We start from the raw sequence: 22,565 nt of genomic DNA, 5'->3' as shown, positions 1-22,565 counted from the left end.
CACCCGTTACGCCCTGTGTCAATTTTATATGTGAGGGGTCTCTAGCATCTTCCTCATCAAATGCCAACAGCTGTCAGCACACAATTTTAACCGGCTGGTTGATGCAGGTCACGAATCCTCTTTCGCCTGTTGGGCAGTCAGCATCGTCGCGGGATGGGACGGGACGGCGGGACCTTAATTGGCTCACCAGCCGACGCCCCGAGCCTCGCTTGCACGCTTGCACGCTCGCGAAGTCTACGATGTCGAGGCATCCAACGAACGACAAGGGCTGTGTTCTGACCCTGGAGCACATGACAAGAATTGGTTGGCCGAAGCATGCCAAGGTGGCGTAAAACCACGCTTCAAGGTACAAACATGAAGTGGAGCCACACGTACAGCGCGATACAGCACGCAAGAGGTGTATTTACATCACTGCAGCTTTGTGGAACCGTCTTTGCGAACTGGTCTTTCCAGCTCTTGGGGCCATCACACCGACCTTGCAGCCTTTCCAGCTTTCGCTTACACCCGATGGAGTGACGAAGCCCAAGAGATGACAGCCACACGGGCACGGATCATACCCAGTTCTGTGGCTCTTAGCATGCATAGCTATCACATTTATTTGCAACGTGCGCCTCGAAGGATTTCAAGATAACAGACCAATCCATGCGTCCCAACACGATCGTATCCAGACTCGTGTATTGCTGGGTTGGCATAGTCAACATCAAGACTGAAGGTTGAATGGTTGGCCAGCAGCAAGCAACTGACTTCGAGTATGCTGCGGCTTACTATATCTTGGAGCGCATGCTGATACCATCATGTCTGTTGTGTGTAGAGGTCTCATGCCCATCATCACAACGTCAAGCCCGAGCCTCTTGCATAGATGACGAGAGGGTATTACTGATGCCGCACAAGTGCATGAATAGTATAGTCCTTACGACATCTTGGCACGAGACTGGAAACTGCGAAGAAGCTGGAAGCGGAGAGCGGAGTAGACGCTGGGGTTCCCTGCTACTGATGGCAGATGATGAAACGCCATGCTCGCGTGAGCTATTCCGAACAGATCCCCAGCCGATAAGATGAACGGGGCGTTCCAGCGGCCCTCCCGAGATCCTGGGGTATCCAACAGGCTCAGATGGGCGAACGGCTGGGATAAAGAGTGTCATTTTGCGCACGTTGCCAACTGACATCGCTTCTCCCTCCGTTTGTGTTTACACTGCATCTACGCAATATCGACATCTGCAATGGCACCAACCGAGCAGCAGGAATGGCCAAACCGCGCGCCTGTCTTCCTCATTCCCTCGACTATTTTGTGCATATTGAGTACTGCGGTACTCGTATGGCGACTTGTGTATAGCATCAGGGCTAAGCGGAAGCTTGTACTACACGATTACCTTCTCATCATTGCAGCAGTTCGTCAGACCAGTAGCTTTATCATGAAGGCAAGATATGCTGACTAGTATGGGCCCAGATGCTAAACGTCGCAACGTCGGGTATCCGCTTCAAAACATGTCAGCATGGCCTGGGTCGTCATATTCGGGATCCTAGCATCAGGCTGCCCTACGATATGCCGAAGTACAGCTACTACCTCTGGATCACACAGATCCTAAACCTTATTGCCGTCGCAACGCTAAAGTACTCGATTTGTGGCTACCTTCTAGTCCTTAAGTTCTCGAGAGTGTACCTTGCGGTGGTGTGGGCTTCAATACTGATGGTCACTACGTTCAATCTACTATTGCCCATCATGGGCTGCTTTTGCAGCACACCGTTTGAAGCAAATTGGAATAAGTCCATCAAAGGCAAGTGCTTCATAAAGACTAGCTCGCCTCTCACGTACAGTCAGGTCAGTCCTCCCTATATTTGCTTTGCTGATGTAACCAGCTGATGACAAAACAGGGAGTTGCCAACTGTGTCACTGACGTGATATACGTCGTCGCACCCATCATATACTTGTCCACCATCCAGTTACCAAGGCGTACGCAATGGGGTCTGCGCATCGTCTTCTGTCTTGGCCTTGTGTAAGTACCCTCCGGGATTTGCATTGACATCAGCTGAGCCAGCCATCAGTGCAACCGCTTGTTCAGTTGCAAAGACCGTTGAGCTTTCCGCGTTGACGAAGACAGCCGATCCAACATGGGACGGTGTCAACCTCGCCATCTGGTCCGCATCGGAACTCTCGGTCGGTATACTTGTCGCGTCTCTACCCGCACTCCGAAAGCAATTCGACAGCTTCTTCAGCCGCGTTCTCTCGTCGACCTTTCTGGGAATGGGATCCAAGACGGGGTCTGGTAGCAAAGGCATACCACTGTATAACGTCGGACCACCCCTTACCGTCGGAAGTCGACCAACGGGAGGCCGTTCGCGATTTCAAAGAGACGACCTCGATGATGGAGATAGTGAGAAGTGCATACTGGACGATTCAGAGCTGCCTGGAAAGCGCGAAATAACGAGAACGATCGTACATGAGATACGTAGTGAGAACAGGAGCAACGTACAGGTCCCAGATCGGGTACACAACATGTACGGCCAGCTTCAGTGAGCCTTCTAGGCTTAGCTGCCTCTCCGTGGCGTTTCAAGAGTATCCATTGCTGAGTAATCGGAAAATTGTCACTAATGCGCGTCGGTCTCCGTGGCAGTATTGCGATAGTTTGAGTAGCCTCGCGAAGGAGTAAGATTATGGCCGAGATTCGACAGACAGGTTCAGGTGGATGCTACGCTGTAGTGCGGACGATCTTCACGTCGCGCAGTGCAGCACACGATTGAAGGAGATGTTGATATCCATGACGTCATCCACGGCGACCTCGGGGTCCCGACCGTCGAGTTCTCGACCACATCGGACAGCGAGGAGGTGCGAGGATAGCGATTGAACAGACCCTTGTGGGTGTTGAGATATGCACGTAGCGACATAAGTGGTAGCGCAGCCTTGTTCCGAACAGCATTTGTATACCGAGAAACCGAGAGGCCGTTAGCGCGTGCCGCGGAAGCCGAGAAGGCAACCAGCGATTTCTTTTGGCAAACATTAGATAAAGCAACTCGATATCGCATACAGAGACGGAACAATACCTTCAATACTTTCACATCAACTCAGAGTACTTCGGCCATATTCCACAATTTACCATGACTTCTCCCGTTCTCGTTTTCGGCCCGACTGGAGCAGTAGGCAGCGCCGCTGCCACTGAAGCACACAGGCGTGGTGCCAAAGTGTACCTCGCCATGCGCGACACAAAGAAGCCATTAAGAGGTATCCAGGAAGCGGGAAACAGTGACAGCTTTATCCGCGTTCAAGCTGATCTGGCCAAGCCCGAGACCATCAAGACCGCGGTCAAGACATCTGGTGCCAAGACAGCCTTCGTATACGTCGTACATGAGGTCGAAGACGGCATGCGAAGCAGTTTCGAAGCGCTCAAGGAGGCCGGTGTAACCTACATTGTCCTCTTGTCTTCGTTCAAGGTCGAAGATCCTCTGGACTCAGAAGCCAACAAGACGGATATGATTGGCGCTCTCCACTCCGCAGCTGAAAGCGCATTGCGAGAGACTGGCGTCTCATACACCGCCGTCCGACCCGCATACTTCAGTAGCAACGTGTTCTGGTATACCGCAGACATCAAGCAGGGCGAGGTCGAGATCCTCTACCCCAACGTGCGGTTCGATTACCTCGCTCCCTCAGATATCGGCACTGTGTGCGGCACACTTCTCGCAGAGCCACGATTCCAGAAAGAAGCGGGGCAGTCGATCTATCTGTGTGGCCCTGAACTTCTGACCCAGCGTGAGGGTATGGCTGTGATTGGCAAAGCATTGGGGAAAGAGATCAAAGTCAAGGAGATTGACGAGGAGAGGTGGTTCAAGAAGCTGGCGCACATGCCTAAACCTATACTCGACACACTGGCGCGGGGAATGCGGGAGAGTAACGCCGGGAAGGATGATTATGGCAAAATCTACAAGGACGCCGTGGAGAACGTGAAAAAGTACACGGAGCGGGAGCCGACGAAGCTGGAGGACTGGGTCAAACAGAACAAGGCCGCTTTCGCGTAGACTGAAGCTTAGCCTTAGTCAAGATAGTAACAAGACCCGAGAACTTACAGCTGCATCCTCTTCTGTATTGCGTGAGACCCTTGAACGAGACCAAAAGCAAAGTGATCCGCGCGAAGTGGACACTGTCAGATAGAGTTGGACACGTCAGTCCAGATATGGACATAGCGCCCGCACGCGCGTGATCCCTGCATGACGAAGACAGGTGCCGATCACCTGAAACCCAGCAAGTTTCCGTCATCACGACCACGACCCAAACCCCACAATCTCCCTTTATTCTTCAAACCACGCACGACTGCCACCGGCGATAACGAAACATTACTACTACGAGCCCGAAACTCACGACACCGGCGCAGTCATGGCAGCGAGCATCGAAGCATCGCCGCCAGCGCCTCCAGTGCCGTCGAAACACGCCCCAAACGAGGCGCACGCCCCGAGCTGTCCGTCATGTGGCAGTAGCATAAATATGGCCGAGCTGCAAGACGCGAGGCAGAGGATAGAAGAGCTCGAGGCGCAAATGGAGCGCCTGAAGGAGAAGGCAACGGCAGCTGGTACGCCCCCATTATGCGTCCGACGTCACATCACACCCGAGCCCACACATACTAACATCGTCTAGTCGACAGATGTGCCGACTACGAAGACCAGATCCGCAGCCTCCAAGCGACGCAAAACGCCCCTAAACTGCCCCGAACCCAAACCTCACAATCCGATATCCCCAATCCATCCTCGCGCCCCTCCGTCGACGCCGATCCCCCACGTCCCACAACTGCGAATTCTACAAAAGCCTCCCGCTTCTCCTTCATCACAAGCCGCTTTCCGTCGCCGGCGAATACAGGTGGCATGCCTCCACCTCCACCGCCAAAAGACCCGTCCCATGCACCACCGGTCGACTACACCCTTCTCAACGAGCTCGAGCGCGAGCGTGCCCTACGCGCCAAGGCGGAAGCACGTATTCAGACTGTAGATTCCGAGATTGAAGAACTGAGCGTGCAATTGTTTAGTCAGGCCAACGAGATGGTAGCGGAGGAGCGACGGGCAAGAGCTAAGCTGGAAGAAAGAGTCGAGACATTGGAGCGCAGGGACAGGGAGAAGATGGGCAGGCTGGATCGCTTGGAGAAGGCTGTGACAAGAGTGGAGAGAGTCAAGGCATTACTGGGTGAGAAGGAAGATCTGAAGAGAGAGTCGGTTAGCAGCGGGTTGTTGTCACCACCCGCTAGGAGGTGATGAGATTTTCGGTATTGTTTCTTGTTGCTGTTCTTCCGTGTCATCTGTTACGATACCCATTTAGTTTTGATCTACTGCATCTTAGCGTAGCGTTTGGCGTGGTTGGCTTTACAGTGGGTGCATTTTTTCGGTGTCGGCGGTCGGTATCGGTATCTAGAGGGGTGGATCATCCTGTAGGCAAAGCGAAAGACATAGCATGCATTAACTATACAACGTTGTACTCTGCATTGGCCATACGGCATTATACTCTGTAGGCTCTGTGTGATGAGATGGATGCGGTTCTTACTTCGTGACTGCCCGGGCAGAATACGACACCGTCATAGCATTACATCACAACAGCATGAGAAGGTGGTAAGCCGACTCACCAAAGCTCCGCCAGGCATCGACTCGACTCCTTGCAACAATAGACCTGGTTGTGTGAATGTTTAGATGGCGTCCTGGCCATTGGCCATCAGCGATGCTACTAATATCCCACAAAGAGCACAATATCTTCCCCCAGCGCAAAGGAAAGCCAGGCAGCACTGCGAGCTAGCCAAAGCCGCTTACTCCTCTCATTGCTCTTCCAGCCCAAGCGGTTTCCCACATACACCCACTCACACATTCACAAAATCAGATATGCGCGCCGACGCCCCTTCCATCTTCTCCCATCCCGTGACACGCTTTTTACCACCCGGCTAAAAGCTCCGCAAGACTCATAGCACTGCCACCGCACCCGTAGCATCCATGGTTTCTCAAAACCGTGTCCGTGCACTCTGCCCTATGATTCCCAGAGCTTCACTGCGCATCCATGGTGCAGAGGAAAGCATTGCTACTTCTCGTCTGGTCATGGCAACCTGGTCCTTGCATCGTATCATGTGCTTTGCGGTACTCAGTATCTGGGTTAATGGCTTCTGGAATTTCGCATATGCGTCTGTGTGACGGATGATGGGGAGTTGATGTAGCGTGCATTGTCTTGGACTTCGAGCGCTGAATGAAGCTTTGGGCATACTGAGAGCGCGATTTGAATGGATTGAGCGTGATGCGTGACTTTGTCGCGTTGTAATCGCTGAATAATGGCGTTGATTCGCCTCGAGTCCCGCGAAAGAGCGAAGACTCAGTCGCTTAGATCCAGTGGCCGCTTTCGCACAAAGACATTTCAGTCGTTCCTGTGACCAATATGTGTGGAAACATAGGCATCCATACTGGCGTCGGGGGAGTTGGCCGCGAAAGATGATCCTGTAGTGACAATACCCTCAGCTCTTCCAAGGTTGCGTCTGATTTTGCTATTGGTGACCGTCCTCCCGCGACTATAGCAGCGACTCAGCTGCCAGTGTTCATGTTCGTGACATGGTTCTGTTGCTCATATTTCGGTCGCTCCATAATATCTCTTTTTTCGCATTAATAATATCTTGCTGAAGACTCACAACCGCTGTGGAGACCTGCTGCGTTTTCATTCTTATAAAACGCAGCGCATTCCTCTCTTCCCTTCTCTTTCTTTTCTTTAGCAGATATCCGACTCTTGACTCTACACATACCAAGTTAGATATCAAGATTGTCTTCGAACTTACCTTCAAGACATCCAACATCATCACCACCTCTGCTACCAACACACTACTACAACCACTACTACAACCACCATCACCAACACAAAAGTAAAGTCAAGTACTTTACCTTTCACCTTCAAGTGAGCTACGACTAGTACCTCCTAAACCCAAAACAATCCTAACAGCAATTCAGCATGCCCGGCTACTGGGACAAGAACAAGTGCGCAAGCGCCGAGGACAGGGCGGCTGCCATAGCAGACATGCAGAGGGTCGCTCAGGAGGCCAAAGCCCAATTCCAGACCCGCCAAGCCCCCTCCAGCCATGGCCTTGTTGGGTTTCACCGAAACGGGAACGGCGATATGGTCAAGGTGATCGTCAACAACATGGCGTGGACGGAAGAGTTAATTCCTGCCGAGAAGCAGGATTTGGCGTTTGGCCACGTTTGGCTGCCCACTTGGCCGAAAGGGAACGCAGGGCCTTACAACCACTGGTCTGAATATGGCCAGAATCAGTCCGAGTTCATCCCGGTCATGGATTCGGATATTGGCTTCAACGAGGTCAATATAGGATTGACTGAAGGGATGAGATTCCTCCAGCTTAGGGAGGTCATACTTTCGGAGAATTCCTTCGGAAGGTTTTTCGAAGGCGTTGCGTCGTCTTCTCTCGATCCGGCTCGAGAGTACTTCACGATGGCCCTGGATGGTAGTGTCCAGGCACATCCTGCCCCTGCTCCCGCCCCTCAAGAGCAGCCCGGCAACCCCGCTGGAGACTTCGTTGGTCTGAGCGGCGACCAACTCGCGGAGATCCCGTTATATGAGGACGACATGGGAGTCGAGCCCTCCTCTCTTCCGTCGTCTGGTCCTAGTTTTGGACCCGACTTTTTTTCTGGCAGCGACAAGTCTGCCCCTTCGTCGGAACCCCCGACTAACAGCCCGTTTGCCGACGACATGGCTCCTGGATGGTACTAGCCGCAGCCTACCGCTGCGTTTGACGCCGACATTGCTGCTAACGGTCTCGACCCAATGCTGTTCGATCCGTATGCCGGCTTCGTGCCCGCGAAGCTATGAGTTCCGGCTTGAGTTTTGACAGCGAGGACCTCCTGGCGTATGTTTGGCGTTTGGGAGGGTTTTCCTTTTTTTGGTGGCTACTTTGGGTTTCTTTCTTACTGTTCGTATGTTAATTCTGGAAATACAAACACATCATCGCCAACTGTAGTCAGCTTGCTTCACATGTGATGTTTGATATGTATACTTATTCTTTGGAGTTCAACTACCTGTAGCAGACTACTAGTATCTCCAAAGACACAACAGCCGATCATAGAAGCTCGTAGATATGAACGTCCGTTGACCCTGACTATTGAGTTCTGGCTGAGAATCACTTCCGTAGTTCATGCTCTCATGTTCCTCGAACTTGGCCAGTACCTCGATCTGCCAATCTTTGGAAGCGCTCTTGGTGAGCCTAACGATCCTAGTGCCAGCATGCATACAGCTAACAAGCAGTAGGATGGCCTCCGGCGGCGGCTCCGATCTCCATTTCTTTACGCCGTGGTGCGCTGGTAGCTTGGGATTTCGGTCCAGCAGCTTCAACCGCCATACACCACCACCGAGATTGGCTTCCGCAAGAACCTGACGACGGCCTGAGATGGGTACGTGGAGGAGCCGGATATGATCATCGTAGCTGCCAGTGATGATCAGACCACCTTGGCTGTCCAGATGTACTGGGAGAATAGCAGTGACACCAGCACCGTGTATCTTTCCATCCATCCAGGGCACGCTTCCTCCAGATCCGTCCGACAACTCCGCAAAACGAAGCGCGCTGTCATCTCCACCCGACAGCAGTCCTGAGCCATCCGGTAAGAACGCAAGGGTCCAGGCTTCCAAATCATGCGATGCGACTTCCATCTTCGTAGGCGCATCGGACTCGTCTTCCGTATCTATTACACCGAGACACACCTGCCCGTTCGACAGCGTCATACCGACCATGAAGGACTCCGGGTGCCAAGTGAACGCAGTGATGAGTACATCTTCTGGGAAGTATTGGATAGTCTTGATGTGAGCGATCTTGGGGTCGCGCTGCCACGACTGGAGCTCGTAGATGGCGAATGCACCTGTTGAAGTTGCAACGCCAAAGTTGGAGCTGGTGACATGCGTCAAGAAATGTATGTCCAGAATAGCTGATGGCGTGGACAGCGTCTGAACGATGTGGCTGTCTAGGGTTAGTACTACGCCTAGACGAGCGCAACAAATACAGATGGTCCGCAAATAATCCTGCTTACACAATATCGCCATCAACGCGAACCAATATCAAACTGCCATTGCGCTGCTGATTTTTGGCGCTCACTTTGCCATCGTGTGGAGCGCTCCCCGCGGATTCTTTCTCGTCGGACTTTTCGAGGTTGTACGTGCCGATTATCGCATACTGAGGATTGAGCGGGAAGAACTCGATACAGCTAGGAGGCAGATCGAGCTTGAAAGACGTGAGGGATTGTATGGAAGTCATGTTGCGGGGATGGTGTACTTTTCTGACAGCCTCTCATTTCGGTTAGTGGGCTCAGTGACTAAGCAGGACCAGAGTGACGCAACCCATCTCGAGCTCTCCTTCCTCTAACTGCGCGCCGCTGCGCTTTGTGCGCATCGCGATTACCATGAACGTAGACGAATTCAGGCAAGAGTCGTCGAATAACCGTTGACGTTCGTGATAGCGACTGCGCCGTCGAATTGATGCCTTGCTAATCCCTGATATCGCGACATCGCTGCCTAGACTAGTCCCAAAGCGAACAACACCTGACCACGCGACTTCCATGACGGAGTTCTATTAAAGTAGTTGCGTACACGCGTTATAACGTGTCGCTTCAATCTCATCTGCGTTCCGATCCATCTCGACATCTCTCAGATATACTCAACCCGCAATTGACTTCCCAGCCATTCGCCATGACCGACATCAGCGCCACAGCAGAGACCTTTGCGTCTGGACGTTACTCCAAGCGCAAGAGGACTCAGGTTACATACCACCTCGATGAACTGGACGTCTCGGACTCAGAGTCGGACTTTGACACACCACAAGCAAAGGTTCGATGCACCTCTGCGTGAATTACAAGCACTGAGACTAACGAATCTACTCCAGAAGCGTGCAGTCGCGACGAGTTCCCGCCCACTTCCCAAGCGCAAGATCTTCCCTTTCCTGGAACTCCCTGCCGAGATCAGAAACATAATCTACGAGTACACGCTCACGGACCCCTCTGGCATCAACCTCGTCGGCGTGTTCAAGCACAAGCGCCGCAATGTAGAGCGCATATCCGCCAAGTTGCAAGCTGAGCTATCCGAAGGGTCCAGCTGGTCTGATGCCCAGCGCATGAACAACGGTATCCGAAAGGCTCAAGAAGAATCAGCGCCTCTCGTCACGTCGCTTCTCGCCGTGAGCAAGCAGATCCACCAGGAAGGCGTCGATATCCTATATGGCAAGAACGAATTCATCTTCACTGATAGCTTCGCGTTGTACAACTTCATGATTAACCTCGGTCCCAACCGCTCCAAAAGCCTCAGAACGCTTCGTATTCTAGGCTGGCTCCATGGTCGCGCCATGAAAGCGTACAATCACTCTTGCTTCGCTGCCCTCGTCTGGGCGACCAACATCACCGCCTTTCATATCGACTCCCAGATCGGCTGGTACCGCGCCTCCAAGTACGGCGCCGACCAACTTTACCGCGATGCGTTCCCCTGGATGGAAGCTGTGGGTATGGCGCAAGGCAAAGTAGACGCCGTTGTCGACATCATCAAGCTCGGCGAAGACCATTTCGACAGCCGTAACAGCTATCATCGTTATTCGTCTCAAGCGCCGAAGTCTAACGATGATATGTACGAGGAGTTCACGACGGCGTTGAGGAAATCGCTGGGAGCACAGCGACAAAGAGTCATGGCGCCGACTAGTCAGGTGAAGAGAGTTAAGGTTGTGAAGAGAGTGGTGGACGACGAGGAGTGAGTATGAACGGATATGCTGGTCGCAGAGCAAACCTGACGAACTCACAAGACGTACGAGCGATGTCGAAGAGGCGGAAGTGGATACAGCGCAAGGCTTCATAGGGTCTGTTCGGAGTTGGTGGTCGAATACGTGTATGATTTCACGCGCCTGTACATGAAGCTGTCAGTCCTCACTACTGCGACACGACGAACCCGGCATGAAGGATGGCAGAGAAATAGAACACTTCGTACATACCACATTCATTCAGAATCCAATACTAGAGAAATCGATCACTTCGTATTTGCTACACACATTAAGGATCATATACTACTTTCTACAACACAACCACAGTCTATTAGTATATAAGTATGCAAATCCACCGTACATTGGGTATTAAGCCGTCCATCCATCTCCCAACCAATAGACAGACAAGACACGTACAGAGACCAACCAACCATCATGAGACATGAGCTTCGTAAAGCATGACATGACATGACATGCAGACATTATATCCACCTCCCTCACTTGAGCACCAACCTCTCCAACATAACCCTCAGCGCATCCGCCCCTTCCTTGCCATCGACCCCTAACTCCCTCTCTACCCCACGAACATGCTCCTCCGTCTTGCCCCTCAGCTCCTCAATAACACCCTTACTGTATTCAAAGCTGCCCTTGCTCTCCATGTATCGAAGCGCATACCGCTTAACCTCCTCATCTGTAGTCTTCTGTTTGAGGATGTTGATCAAGATCTGGTTGCTTGGATCGGCGCGGATGGCGTGGATAACGGGGAAGCTGAATTTGCCTTCTGTGAGGTCTTCGCAGAGGCCTTTCAGGGTTGTGTAACCGGATGTGGGCGAGAGGTTGAGGTGGTCGTCTAGGATTTGGAAGAGGAGGCCGATTGTGGAGACGAGGGGGGTGCAGTCACTGGACGTTGTTAGCTGGGGTGAAATCTTGGGGTGGAGACGTCGGGCACGTACATATCTGTATGCGACTCTGCTTGCATGAGCTTGATTGCTAGTCTGAATAGACCCCCGGTTTTATTTCCTACCATCTCTAGGTAGTCTGCTTCACTCGGACATGTCAGGGTGTCCCTCCAGTATAGGTCCATGCCCTGTCCACGGTGCAGGTTCAACAGCTCTTCTGTGAAGATCTCGATGAGCTTGGGGTTGTTCATGGAGAGAAGCAGGGATAGCGCGCGGAAGTAGACGTAGTTGGCCGAGTTGATCGTTTGCGGGGTACCGAAGATAGAGTGGGCGACCGGGATGCCGCGGCGGAGGATGGAGGAGTCTTCTACATCGTCGACGCTGGGGGGTGTTAGGCAAGGGAGAGGGATGTGGGGTGGGTGTGCTTACAGTAAACTCGCGGTATGCAGCATGCCCACCACTTTTGTGATAATCTCGAGTCTCTCTGGCGGCACTTTCAACCACAGGTTGAAGGCTGCGATGCACTGACTCCGTATGTCCTTGCCGGGGTGTCCATACAGGTAGTCGTAGGGCCCCAGTAATATGCGCTCCTTGCCCTCTGTCCACGCAACCCCATTTCCGTATATGAGCTCTTCGCCAATATCTTTTGCATGTTCTGCGGGTGGTGACAGCGGCGTCGGGTAATTTGTGCTGGCTTCGAGGCTTGCGCCGGCTTGCGTATTGTCCATGGGCGAGTCCATGTCGGTGTGCTCGGTGCGGGGCGGCGAGTTCAACTGCGCGGCCATGGTCTGCGGCCGAGGTTGTTGCAGAGACACGTTTGGGGCAGGCGCGTTGGAAGGATCCGCCGGATGGCTCGTCTTGCTTTTCTTGCTCTGGCCGAGCCAATCAATCTCGCTCAAGGGACGCAGCACACTCGTTCTGGAAGGCTGCTTGGCAATGCTCGCATTCAAGTTGAGGATGCCCGTGGAGCTGGTGCGGGGCGGGATGGCGTTGGGCGAGGCGAAGGGGTGGTTTGGGGAAGTGGCCGGCATGATGTCGAGGAGCGCGGAGGTGCCGGACGGTGTTTATACAAGGCGCACACCACTACGCGACCCTCCTCTACTTTGGTTGAGGTGCCTGGCGGGCACGCGGCGCCGAGGCTCGTGACAATGCAATGACGGCTGCTGTGAACAGATGGGGTTACCCTCGTAGACGTTACTTTGAGGCTGCAGGATGCGCTGCGAGGACGGGGCGGAAAAGCGGCGCAACAGCCTCTTGGAAGCCCAGTGCGGAGTCCTCGGGTTGCGTCTTCTCTCTATGGCGGCCTCTGGCGCAGAGCTAAAGGGGAGGTTGGAGAAGACCGTCGGGGAGTTGGCCGCATCATGGCAGGCACAAGGCCCTTTTTGCTGCGCATCATTAACATACCGAGCTCTCCATCAAATGCACATGTCGAATGCATGGGAATGCATGTATGACGCCAGGTGTCGCTTAATCCCTGCGTCGGCCATGCGCTAACCCCTCCCGGCTGGCATGCCCCCATCTGAGATTGCGCACTGCTCACACCCAGCCCCGAGTCGAGCCATCTTGCCCAACACTTTGGATAAATCCACCACAAAAACTACCACATTATCCTTCTTTGAGCCGGAGATTTAATGCACCCCTCTGGTTCACCTGCATTGGGAACGACCTTCACCTAGCACAAGCAAATATGACAAGGGCACGTAGTCCAATTGCGGAACTGGTCTCTACATCTTGTAGTCCGCCTTCATTGCAATCCGTCCGCACTCCAGAAACAGCAAGAACTCGGCTGCCGCCAGCGCAGCATTAGATATTATACAAATCAAAAGGCTTGTGTTACAGGCAGAAGAGGAAGAAGAAGGAGCTCCAAGCCTGCCAGATGGCCTCCCCCAATTCAAACGGGTATGGAAAGGAAATAAGGTAAAATGAGAAAAGGGTGGAGGGCCGAAAGTATGCAAGGAGAGAGATACAGCCCCAGTTTAGAACCGTTTTGTATCCAACACAACAAGGAAAAGGTGATGCCTGATGCTGTAGTCGTACGTCGTCACAAAGAAAAGCCGAGAGGAAAGGAGAGTAGAGCCGTTGGGGCGAAGGGTTGGGTAGAAGTCGTGGTGACTATTCACAGCGCTTGGTTGTACGCAATCCAGGCATCGTGCGCCTCCCGCAGGACTGGACAGAAGTTAGCAGCTGACACAAACATGGACAGGGTTGAAACCTACTTTGCAGAACCTGAGCTTGCCCAATGTACGTCTCGCATGCGCACTGCAAGGTACGCCCGTCCATGAAATCCAGGACCACGCTGTTGGGAAGTTCTTGGCGATCTTGGTCAGGTGGGTAGGGTGTGCGGAAGTCGCTGAGATGGAATCGCTTGACAATTCCCTTCTCGTTGTGTTTCGACGGACTGAGGACGAGGTTGCCCAAGGCGTCAATTTCGACCCATCGTCGTTTCCAAAGCTGCACCCGGTTAGCGTAAGATTGACATTCACATTGATAAGACTTACCAGAGTGTCTGGGAATTGGATGTTCAGATCGCCAACATGCACAGGCGGCGGTGGCTCGCGTAGAGACGCCAGAGAGGTGGAACGCATGTCGTTCTCGGGAAGTGCCAAGCTGCTGTTCGAGTTCTTCCAGGGCATGGCAGACATGGAAGAAGACATGCGCTTGAACATCTTGCTGGTGCGCGACTTCTTTTCGTCTTTCTTGTCCTTTTTGTCTTCCCTCTTGTCTTCGCCGTCGTGGCTGTGTACCGACTTGGACTCGCTCATGCGGCGACCGAAGGCTCTCCACGTGCTCTCGGACGAAGCCCGCGAAGGTGCATTGCTGGGCTCGCGGGAGTGTGAAGATGAAGGTGGAGGAGAAGCAGGCTCCGGTCTTCCACGGGTAGGGCTCCTAGGCGTGATGGTTGCCTTTTGGTGATCGATGATGAGAGGGCTCTGGTGGAGATCCAGTGGTGTACTCTCCGTTGGCATCGCAAGCGTCGGCTTCATTGTGCGCTCATCGCGAACGATGCGGGCCGTCACTTGCACAGACTCCGGCTTCTCAACTCCTCGCTGTACGTTGTATACTGTCGACTTGACTGGCGCCGACTGCTTCTTCTTGTCAGGCGTTGTTGAAGCAGATGAAGCCAAAAACGAGGGGCTTTCGAGACGCGGCGTAGATTTCCCAGAGGGAGAGATCTCAACAGGTGTTGTTGCAAAGAATGAGGATTTACGCTGGGCGACGGAGCTTCTGGTGCTCAAAGCAGAGCTCGCAAGACTTACTTGTGAAGCCGATTCCCTGTTGGTCTTGTCTGCAAGTGCTTTGATCCTCTGCGAGATGCCAGAAGAAACGTTGATCTTCTTCGGCGCAGTACTCGAGTCGGACTTTGGCGCGGGAGGCCAACCGCCCGAGATCTTACGGCCAGTCTGCTCAGGTGACAGGCGACTGATGCCATGGTAATTCGACGATGCTGATCTGGGAGGCGTTTGTAGGTCTGTTGCAGAGGATTTCCTGGGGAAGAATGGGGTGATTGGCGACTTGGACACCGACATGGGCTTAGCTTGATGTACTGTAGCGCTTTGCAGCTCCTCCATAAAAGAATCATCCGACAGGTACTCGGTCTCGGATTGGTCCGCGCTGACTTCGAGTGGATCCAAGACAGCACGTCGCTTTCCTTTGGTCTCGTACCAACTTTGATGCTGGGAAGACGGCATGAGCATAGACTCCCTGTTGCGTCTCTTGGACTGTCCTTCCTCTTGCTGGTACCCTTCGTTCGACGGCATGTAGATGGTAGATTCGCGGTTCGAGCGGCGTTGTGATGGCATGTCATTCTCCCATGGCCTTAGGGTGTCCCTCTTGCTGCTGTCATCTGCGTCATCGAACGACGGCGCTCGCTCGGTAATTACTGGGCCTTGCGCAATCTCCTGTGCTTCGACAGGCGGTACGGGAGTTGTGCTCTCAGGAACCACAGTCGGCGTGCTGTCAACTGATTGCTCTTCATCCACAAAATCCGCATTGTGCGACTCTTCTTGCTCGTCAGACTTTTGCGATTCTTCCATACCTGCCTCGTCCTCCGAAATAGACGATGGCCGTGTTGAAGGTGCGCCGGTGGAACCGTGGGTCTGGGCGGACACGGGTGACGAAATCGAAGCAGTAGAGTTTAGGTCGTCTGTCTCGGTAGGACCATCCGCGAATGCAAGGCCAGAGCGGCTTAAACGTGACGAGGAAGGGAGATCGTCGCCAAGCAGGGTCTCCTTGTCGGCGTCAGTTTCGGCCTCAGGTTGTGCAGCGGAAGGGCCATCATCGGGCTCGGTCGCAGCAACGGTCGCATCTGTCGTAGTTTCATCTTCGGCGTCAGTCTCCACCTTTATCTCCGCGGCCTTGACTTCTACCTCCGATGCAGCATCTTCAGTCGCCTTGTCCTTCCTCAGCTGTTGGGCCTGTTGTTGTTTCTTGCGCATCTCGAGAGCCTTCATGAGTCTTGTCCGCTCCTGTGTCGATCCTCCAGCCCTGAGGTGACTCCTGTAGGCGGACACGGGCATCGACTTGGTACTGGCGGGGGCTCTCGCGGAGTATACTGACGAGGCGGGGGATTGTGGCATCTCAGGCATTGGAGGAACCTGGTGTGGAGGAGGAATGGCGATCGCGGGAAGGGTGCTCGAGGTGTTGGTCTTGGACTCTTTCTTCTCAGCTGTCTTCCGTGCCGCAGAGCGCAGACCTGCCGGGAGCGATGACTTCGGTCTCGCCAGATCTGACGGAGCACTGCCCGAGGTGGATGGTCTCCTGCCTTCGAGCGATGGCCGCGGTCGCGGTCCCAGCTTAACTTTTGGTTTGGTGTACTGCGCGTAGTAGTGCTCGTACAGTTCGTTGTAGTTTGGTCGTGCAGTCTGCGAAGAGTTCCGGGGTTCTGGTCCACCTTCGAAGAGCGAGTCGTAGCTTTTGAGCGTGTCCTGGAGATCTGATAGATCGGTGTCGTCTGGCGTCGTCGGCCCTTCAGTGACCGTCTCCATGGTGACATGGGAGATCTGTGGTGACAATTTGTGCTCGACGACCTTCTCGTCCAGCATCAACGGAACCGTCTCGGCTTGTGAGTTGATCGACCCGCTCCTCGTGAGATTGTCTTCGCTGTCTCTGGATGGCTCCAGTATGGTGGGTATGTTGGACTTGGCAGTTTCCGGTCGTGCACTGCCGTCTGCATCGGGCTGGGCGCCTTCCTCGGCGGCCTCTTGGATCCAGCTGAGCTTCTGCTGTCGCGACGATCCGCTGGAGGAGGAGCTCGACGGGGCGGCGGTGTGCAGACTGCATGCGGCGGTAAGAGCGGCATCGCTGAGCTCTTCCGGGGTGGATATGGACAGGACGATGTCGTGGGGCGCAAACTTCTCGGTGATGTTGATGAAGTGGACACTGACGCGGGCTGTCGAGCGTTAGTCGTGGTGATGATAGGAACAAGCCTCCACATACCCTGAAGCAGTCGCGAAGTCCCCTCGGGCACGTATTTGACCAGGACCTTGCGCCGGCGGTACAGCAGCAGGCCGTACAGCGGTGACTTTTCCTCGTACTGGGCGACGGCAGCGCGCGCCTCGCCAGCACCGCCAGTGCCGCGGGTCAGGACTTCGACGGCATCCCTCGACGTGTACCTGAGCAGGAACCTAGATGCCAAACGTTAACACGTGGTCCGCGTGCGCAGAAGAAATTGGGATGTCGTACCAACCGCCAGCTTCGGCGAGGGCACCCTGGTACGCCTGTGTGACCTCGACATTGTCCAGTCCGTTCAGCGACATGGTGCCAGGTCAGCCGAAAAGCGACGCTCGGGGGTGCAGACTCTCAAAGCCGTGCGTGTCTGCGGCGAAGAGTCGTCAAGTCGTGATGTTGAAAGCGCCAGACGGCCAGGAGGTCCGGGCTAGTAGGGGTCATGCAATCAGGGATCCGAGGTGGTAGAGTATCAGAGGCAGAGGCAGAGGCGCATGGGGCGGCGGGCCATTGGGGCTGCTGCGCTGGGCGTCGAGGCAAATGGACGCTTCAGGAACTGTGCCGTGCAATGCGCCTAGCAGTCTCCTCCAAAAGAGCAAGCTGGAGGGAGGGCAGTGAAGGCGAGCGTGGAGCTGAAACACAGGGGGCTCCATGGCCTGAGAGCACTAGGCACTTTATCTCCGCCTCCCGCTCCACACGCCTTCTCACCGACATCGACTCCCCAGACTGCACCACTGCTGCACTGCACGTGTGCCCGTTTGCTCTTTGTTTTTATGAGCGACGCGAAGTTGTACACGCGATTGCATACAATGCATTCTCCACGTGGTATCCTTCGATAATCTCGGATACTCGCACGCATGACAGCCCTGGCCCGCATGAAGACCCTCACCAACGCAGGTACAGCCGGCAATCCTGAGGCGCCCCAGGTCACACCCTATTCGATCAGATCGACAGTTACGGGCTGACGGCTATGAAAGCCTTCCATTGCTTGTGCCGCCGGTATATCGCCGATGACAAGGCGGGGAAGAAGAAGCAAACAGCTGCCAACCCAGCAGTCGATCGCAGTCCCAATGCGCACCTTCTTAGCTCAAATTCGAGCATCACCAGACGTGACAGCACCTCGCAGCTATGCCAGTCAATCTAAGTGCTATAACACGACATCCCAGTACATTCCTATCTGTTGAGGGCCTGTGGGAACGCGTCGGACCTTGAAAAAATGCACCTCGACTCCGCCGTGCAGTATAAACAAGCTTCATCCATTGTTTACTGCAAAACACGGTACGCGTCGCGGACTAGGAAAAGCTAGACGGCAGTCCGTCTGCAAAGCTCAACTACCTCGACACTAACTCTTCGGTGCTGCCCCGCTATCCATCCAGAACAGCTTTGCCCCTTGCAGCGACCCACGTAAAGACACCATGCACGTCGTTGGCCATGACCAGGCATGCGCTGCATCGCTGATCGGTCGGTAGCGGCCGCGAAAAAAAGATTGAACAGTGAACCACGACCATAACCACAGCCTTCTGCCTCACCACCACCACTCTACAAACGTCAACTTCGACCCTTCAATCCTAAAACCCAACTAGCCAAATCTCCGGTCCCAAACTATCGCATCGCGAGAAAAGCAACAAACGGCTATCCCGAACCACTAGCCACTACCCTCAACCCTAACAATGACATCACTCCCACCCGCCAGCGCCCTCCCCCACGCCTCCGAGTCCACCCTCACAAACGTTCTAGACCTGCTCTTCGAGCCCTCGCCTCCCCTCCGCACCATCACCTTCCCCGTGCTGCGCTCCGCCACCTTCCCCAGCTACGACATCCTCATCACAGCCGTCAACGCGCAGCTCGCTGCACTAGCTGCCTCAGATGACGAAGCCGATGTGAAGAAGTTGTCGGAGATTCTGTGTTCGCACCCGCGGTTGGGCGAGAAGAAGGTGGATAGCGAGCAGAGTCGGAAAGAGCAGGCGCAGTTGCAGCAGGGTGGGGATGAGGAGAGGGAGATGCTGGCAAGGTTGAATGCGGAGTATGAGGGGAAGTTTCCGGGGCTGAGATATGTGTGAGTTGATTTCTGCTTCTCGGATTAGACCATATTTGGGAGGTTGTGAACTAATTAATGGTGTAGTGTGTTTGTCAACGGCCGCCCCAGATCGGAGATCATGGAGAACATGCGTTCGCGTATTGATCGGGGTGATATCAAGGCTGAGCGGCAAGAGGCCATTCAGGCCATGTGTGATATCGCTCTAGATCGAGCTACCAAGTTGCAGAAAGCGTAGGATGCGACTTCAGTACAGAAAGAAGGCTCCTGAGTTGGCTAAAAGATGCCATAGTTTCTGGGATGAATGAGTTGAAACAGGGCATAACTAGGTTTCTCGGTATGTTGGATCACATCGTAAATTGAATCAGACGGTATTCTACACGCAGCATGCTCTTTTGGTCGTTCACACGCAAATTCAAACGCCACAAAGGTACCCACTTTCCCCGATCCTGCATATACAATTACCCCTGCCCAAACATAGAACTTTGCGACGAGAAATTCCCCAAACTCCAAACCATTGGACGTGAAACGCTAAACAACACGCTTTTTCCCACAATATAGTAGTACAACAAACACCATGTGCCGGTTTTTTCTTCCCTTTTTGTGACTTCCGCCAGCCCCCATACTCCGGACCCTTTTTAGAATTTTGATAATATACACAAGTTTTCTTTTTTAGATCGAAAATGCGATGCAAAGTTAAGTTTTCAGGTCTTGTTTGGTCCGAAACGTGTGGTATGCGCCATGTTGTAGAAGTCAAAGGCGACGTCGTTCGGTGGATGCGATAGTGATGATATGTCCTGCAGATCCAGTAGGTAGGTAGATTCTGTCGCGTATGAAACTTGCTCGTTGAATACTAGTCTCATGATCCGAACCGCATAAACATCAAGTTCCTCTGCCGTCTGCGTTCTTCTTCCACGTCACTCGTGCGAACTGGCTGATCTACTCGGTCCGGGTGATTGTCCAAATGGTTCCATGCCGTCGGGTTCTGCGCTGTCATCGAGGTATCGAGCGCAGTGAAATTTGGCGACTTGGATACCGGCAGGAAGTTCGGCGAAGCGGGAGCAGCCAATGGCATCAAATTCGGCGAGGCCGGTATAGTCGCAGATGCCGAGGCGAAATTGGGCGACGTCGATACCGGAGGGAAGTTTGGTGACATTGGCGCTAGTGTTGGGGCAAGATTAGGAGAAGCCATCGTCCGTGCTGTAGGTATAAAGTTTGGCGAAGTAGCGGCCGCGGTGCTCACGGCGAGCATTTCCGGTGACACTGATTTCGTTGGTAAGATTGGCCGAAAGTTTGGCGACATGGCGAATGAGTCTGTTCTCTTGGATGCGGACTGAGATGTTGCGAACAGGGCGGGAAAGTCCGGCGATGTTGATGCGAGGGTAGGTGCTGGGCTATCGAAGGTAGACGCGCTTGGCCATATCGCGTCTGCGCCTTCATCTACCTGGTCGTAGTCGCCAACAACTGGTTCTTCGTGGCCCAACACGTTGAAGTCGGAGAACATGCTCGTGGCATGTGTAGTGTTGGTGTATGCTGTGGTGGATGAACTAGAAGTGACGGCAGAAGGCGAGAAAGGCACCTCATCGTCGTCTTCGTATGGGTTTGGTATCGGCTCGTCTTCGTCGTCAAGATGAGCGTACGGGTCGAACGCATCACCACTATCTTCAACGTCGAGAGCGTCATAGTTTGAGAGTCCGAGTGGGGATGGTGGTAGCGGTAGGTAGTCTCGACGTGGTGCCGGGTCTCTTGCAGCGTGAGACCATGCTTCGTTTGGCGAGCGGAACGCGGCAACTTCGTCGGAGGGACTTCTTAATGTTGGGGATGGCGAGGTAGGCGAAGGGCTTCTCGAAGACGCTGGAGAACTGGAGGGTGACCCAGAGACTACAAAGTGTCCTCCAGTCCTCACAGCAGCACTGGGCGGTACTGAGGGATCCCGAGAATGTACCGGTCTCGTATATGTGTCGACACTGCCATGGTTGAACTCTAATCTAGCCAACTCAAGTTGTGCTTGTTCTTTCTCCTGCTCAACTGGCACACGACCGCGCCCATACTGTGCCTCCTTGGTCAAGATGCATCGTCTGCGTATGCCATTGAGGATGGCAGCCTTTCTTAGCAAGTTTCGTCCAAGAGCCTTTTGCTTGGCCCATACTGCAATCTTAGAACTACCGCGATCCACAATATTGGTTGCTGGGTGCGAAAACTGTGGCGATAGTCGTGAAGTGATGAGGAACAATCGAAGGCGCCGCTTCTTCTTCTGCACGCAAGAATGTTCCCCATCGATATCCGCCACCGCTCGGCTGCGCTTCCTCGATCCGCACGGCGATGGGCGAGGCAGAAAGGTAAGCCCCATAGTGGGCTGGGGAAGTATATTGAACTCCAAAGTAGACGATTGTCCAATAGGAAGTAGGTTTTCGAATCTTCGAGTTGGTGATGTTGCGTGCTCGGTGGGGGCTTGCATCATCCTCCGTTGCCCAACTTCATGCACTGTCTTCGGGAGATGGAGCTGGTGACGCGAATCGGCATTCTCGCACAGCAATCCTGATCTAGCAGTGGCGAGGTGTGATGGTGCTAGTTCAGACTGTCGAAACGTCGGTATGCCGTGCGGATACGGCGCGAGGTTGACAGAGGGATGTGGAGCCAAAGACGCCGTGCTAACGAAGGGCGAATCTTAGCTTGGGGTGTAAGCGTGCAATATCGAGGTCCGGCCTGTCACGAGACGACCTCTGGAGCCCGAGACGAGATGCGAAGTAAGCATGCGCGTGACGCAGTTACTGATTGGGCGAGTTAATATCGAGAGCCAAAGGGTCGCCAGCGAGGGAACATGTCGGTGCCAGAGAGTAAGCAGTCGGCGATGATGAAAGTGGTATTCTGTCTTGTGCAGAAGAGGGGCTAATAATATCGCTAGGGAGGTGCAGGAGCGGATGACCCAGCGCTATGGGCAAGATGCGGAGAACCCCAGTAGCCATCTGCCACACTACCACTAGTGACATGCACACATCATCTTCTTACTGGACAACGTGAGAAGGTCTTTGCAAGCCACGGCATCCAGACATGCACTTGGTGGATTGATCACTGAAGACTCGACCGCAACATCGGTCAAGGCCAGCTTTGTGAGGCTGCAGCACGTCGTAGCGGAGGCGAAAACGGGACTTTTTGCTCGTGTTTGAGGGAAGAGGCGCACGCGGACTGAAGAGGAGGAGATGGGCGCTGGCCGGTCGGAGAAGGTCTCCATGCCCAAACTTGATTCAAGTGAGGCTTCAAGCTTCAGGGGTTCCCGTCTGTCAAACCCTGTCGCTCTTCCCCAAGATGCCGCCGATCAGCCCAGACCCCGAATCCTCCAGCTGCAGCCAACGAAAGCACCATCACGCTTTTTGCCATCCGCCATCGAGCAGGAAGAGTTTGCGGCCATGTCATCACTCGAGCAGCGCTGGGTTTGACCTTGTCGAAGGCAGA

The 22,565-nt window shown here is 54.0% G+C and overlaps 10 protein-coding genes across 10 annotated transcripts; 6 read left to right on the top strand and 4 right to left on the bottom strand.

Annotated features, from left to right (window-relative positions):
- Positions 1–1,720: 1,720 nt before the first annotated feature.
- Positions 1,721–2,515, top strand: J4E88_000249 (uncharacterized protein; the record flags this gene model as incomplete). The annotated part of the gene is made up of 3 exons (XM_049393928.1): positions 1,721–1,819; positions 1,873–1,994; positions 2,044–2,515. The coding sequence occupies 3 exons, from the start codon at positions 1,721–1,723 to the stop codon at positions 2,513–2,515; spliced, it is 693 nt and encodes a 230-aa protein (XP_049259757.1).
- A 578-nt stretch (positions 2,516–3,093) lies between these two features.
- On the top strand, positions 3,094–4,008 carry J4E88_000248 (uncharacterized protein; the record flags this gene model as incomplete). Its single annotated transcript, XM_049393927.1, has 1 exon — positions 3,094–4,008. The coding sequence occupies one exon, from the start codon at positions 3,094–3,096 to the stop codon at positions 4,006–4,008; it is 915 nt and encodes a 304-aa protein (XP_049259756.1).
- Positions 4,009–4,363: 355 nt separating this feature from the next.
- J4E88_000247 (putative secondary metabolism biosynthetic enzyme) lies at positions 4,364–5,229 on the top strand (the record flags this gene model as incomplete). The annotated part of the gene is made up of 2 exons (XM_049393926.1): positions 4,364–4,556; positions 4,622–5,229. The coding sequence occupies 2 exons, from the start codon at positions 4,364–4,366 to the stop codon at positions 5,227–5,229; spliced, it is 801 nt and encodes a 266-aa protein (XP_049259755.1).
- Positions 5,230–6,946: 1,717 nt separating this feature from the next.
- Positions 6,947–7,720, top strand: J4E88_000246 (uncharacterized protein; the record flags this gene model as incomplete). Its single annotated transcript, XM_049393925.1, has 1 exon — positions 6,947–7,720. The coding sequence occupies one exon, from the start codon at positions 6,947–6,949 to the stop codon at positions 7,718–7,720; it is 774 nt and encodes a 257-aa protein (XP_049259754.1).
- Positions 7,721–8,038: 318 nt separating this feature from the next.
- J4E88_000245 (uncharacterized protein) lies at positions 8,039–9,251 on the bottom strand (the record flags this gene model as incomplete). Its single annotated transcript, XM_049393924.1, has 2 exons — positions 8,039–8,957; positions 9,028–9,251. The coding sequence occupies 2 exons, from the start codon at positions 9,249–9,251 to the stop codon at positions 8,039–8,041; spliced, it is 1,143 nt and encodes a 380-aa protein (XP_049259753.1).
- Positions 9,252–9,682: 431 nt separating this feature from the next.
- J4E88_000244 (uncharacterized protein) lies at positions 9,683–10,730 on the top strand (the record flags this gene model as incomplete). The annotated part of the gene is made up of 2 exons (XM_049393923.1): positions 9,683–9,820; positions 9,876–10,730. The coding sequence occupies 2 exons, from the start codon at positions 9,683–9,685 to the stop codon at positions 10,728–10,730; spliced, it is 993 nt and encodes a 330-aa protein (XP_049259752.1).
- Positions 10,731–11,230: 500 nt separating this feature from the next.
- On the bottom strand, positions 11,231–12,663 carry J4E88_000243 (uncharacterized protein; the record flags this gene model as incomplete). The annotated part of the gene is made up of 3 exons (XM_049393922.1): positions 11,231–11,633; positions 11,687–12,013; positions 12,062–12,663. 3 exons carry the CDS (start codon positions 12,661–12,663, stop codon positions 11,231–11,233), a joined length of 1,332 nt encoding a protein of 443 aa, XP_049259751.1.
- Positions 12,664–13,748: 1,085 nt separating this feature from the next.
- On the bottom strand, positions 13,749–17,388 carry J4E88_000242 (uncharacterized protein; the record flags this gene model as incomplete). The annotated part of the gene is made up of 5 exons (XM_049393921.1): positions 13,749–13,798; positions 13,849–14,083; positions 14,131–17,021; positions 17,069–17,256; positions 17,315–17,388. The coding sequence occupies 5 exons, from the start codon at positions 17,386–17,388 to the stop codon at positions 13,749–13,751; spliced, it is 3,438 nt and encodes a 1,145-aa protein (XP_049259750.1).
- A 1,359-nt stretch (positions 17,389–18,747) lies between these two features.
- J4E88_000241 (uncharacterized protein) lies at positions 18,748–19,350 on the top strand (the record flags this gene model as incomplete). The annotated part of the gene is made up of 2 exons (XM_049393920.1): positions 18,748–19,133; positions 19,200–19,350. The coding sequence occupies 2 exons, from the start codon at positions 18,748–18,750 to the stop codon at positions 19,348–19,350; spliced, it is 537 nt and encodes a 178-aa protein (XP_049259749.1).
- A 940-nt stretch (positions 19,351–20,290) lies between these two features.
- Positions 20,291–21,462, bottom strand: J4E88_000240 (uncharacterized protein; the record flags this gene model as incomplete). The annotated part of the gene is made up of 2 exons (XM_049393919.1): positions 20,291–20,506; positions 20,557–21,462. The coding sequence occupies 2 exons, from the start codon at positions 21,460–21,462 to the stop codon at positions 20,291–20,293; spliced, it is 1,122 nt and encodes a 373-aa protein (XP_049259748.1).
- Positions 21,463–22,565: the final 1,103 nt, after the last annotated feature.

This window comes from Alternaria novae-zelandiae (assembly GCF_023758075.1).
Source record: "Alternaria novae-zelandiae strain BMP 2774 chromosome Unknown scaffold_1, whole genome shotgun sequence".
NCBI classification, from domain to species: domain Eukaryota; kingdom Fungi; phylum Ascomycota; class Dothideomycetes; order Pleosporales; family Pleosporaceae; genus Alternaria; species Alternaria novae-zelandiae.
This window is presented reverse-complemented; position numbering and strand designations above follow the sequence as displayed.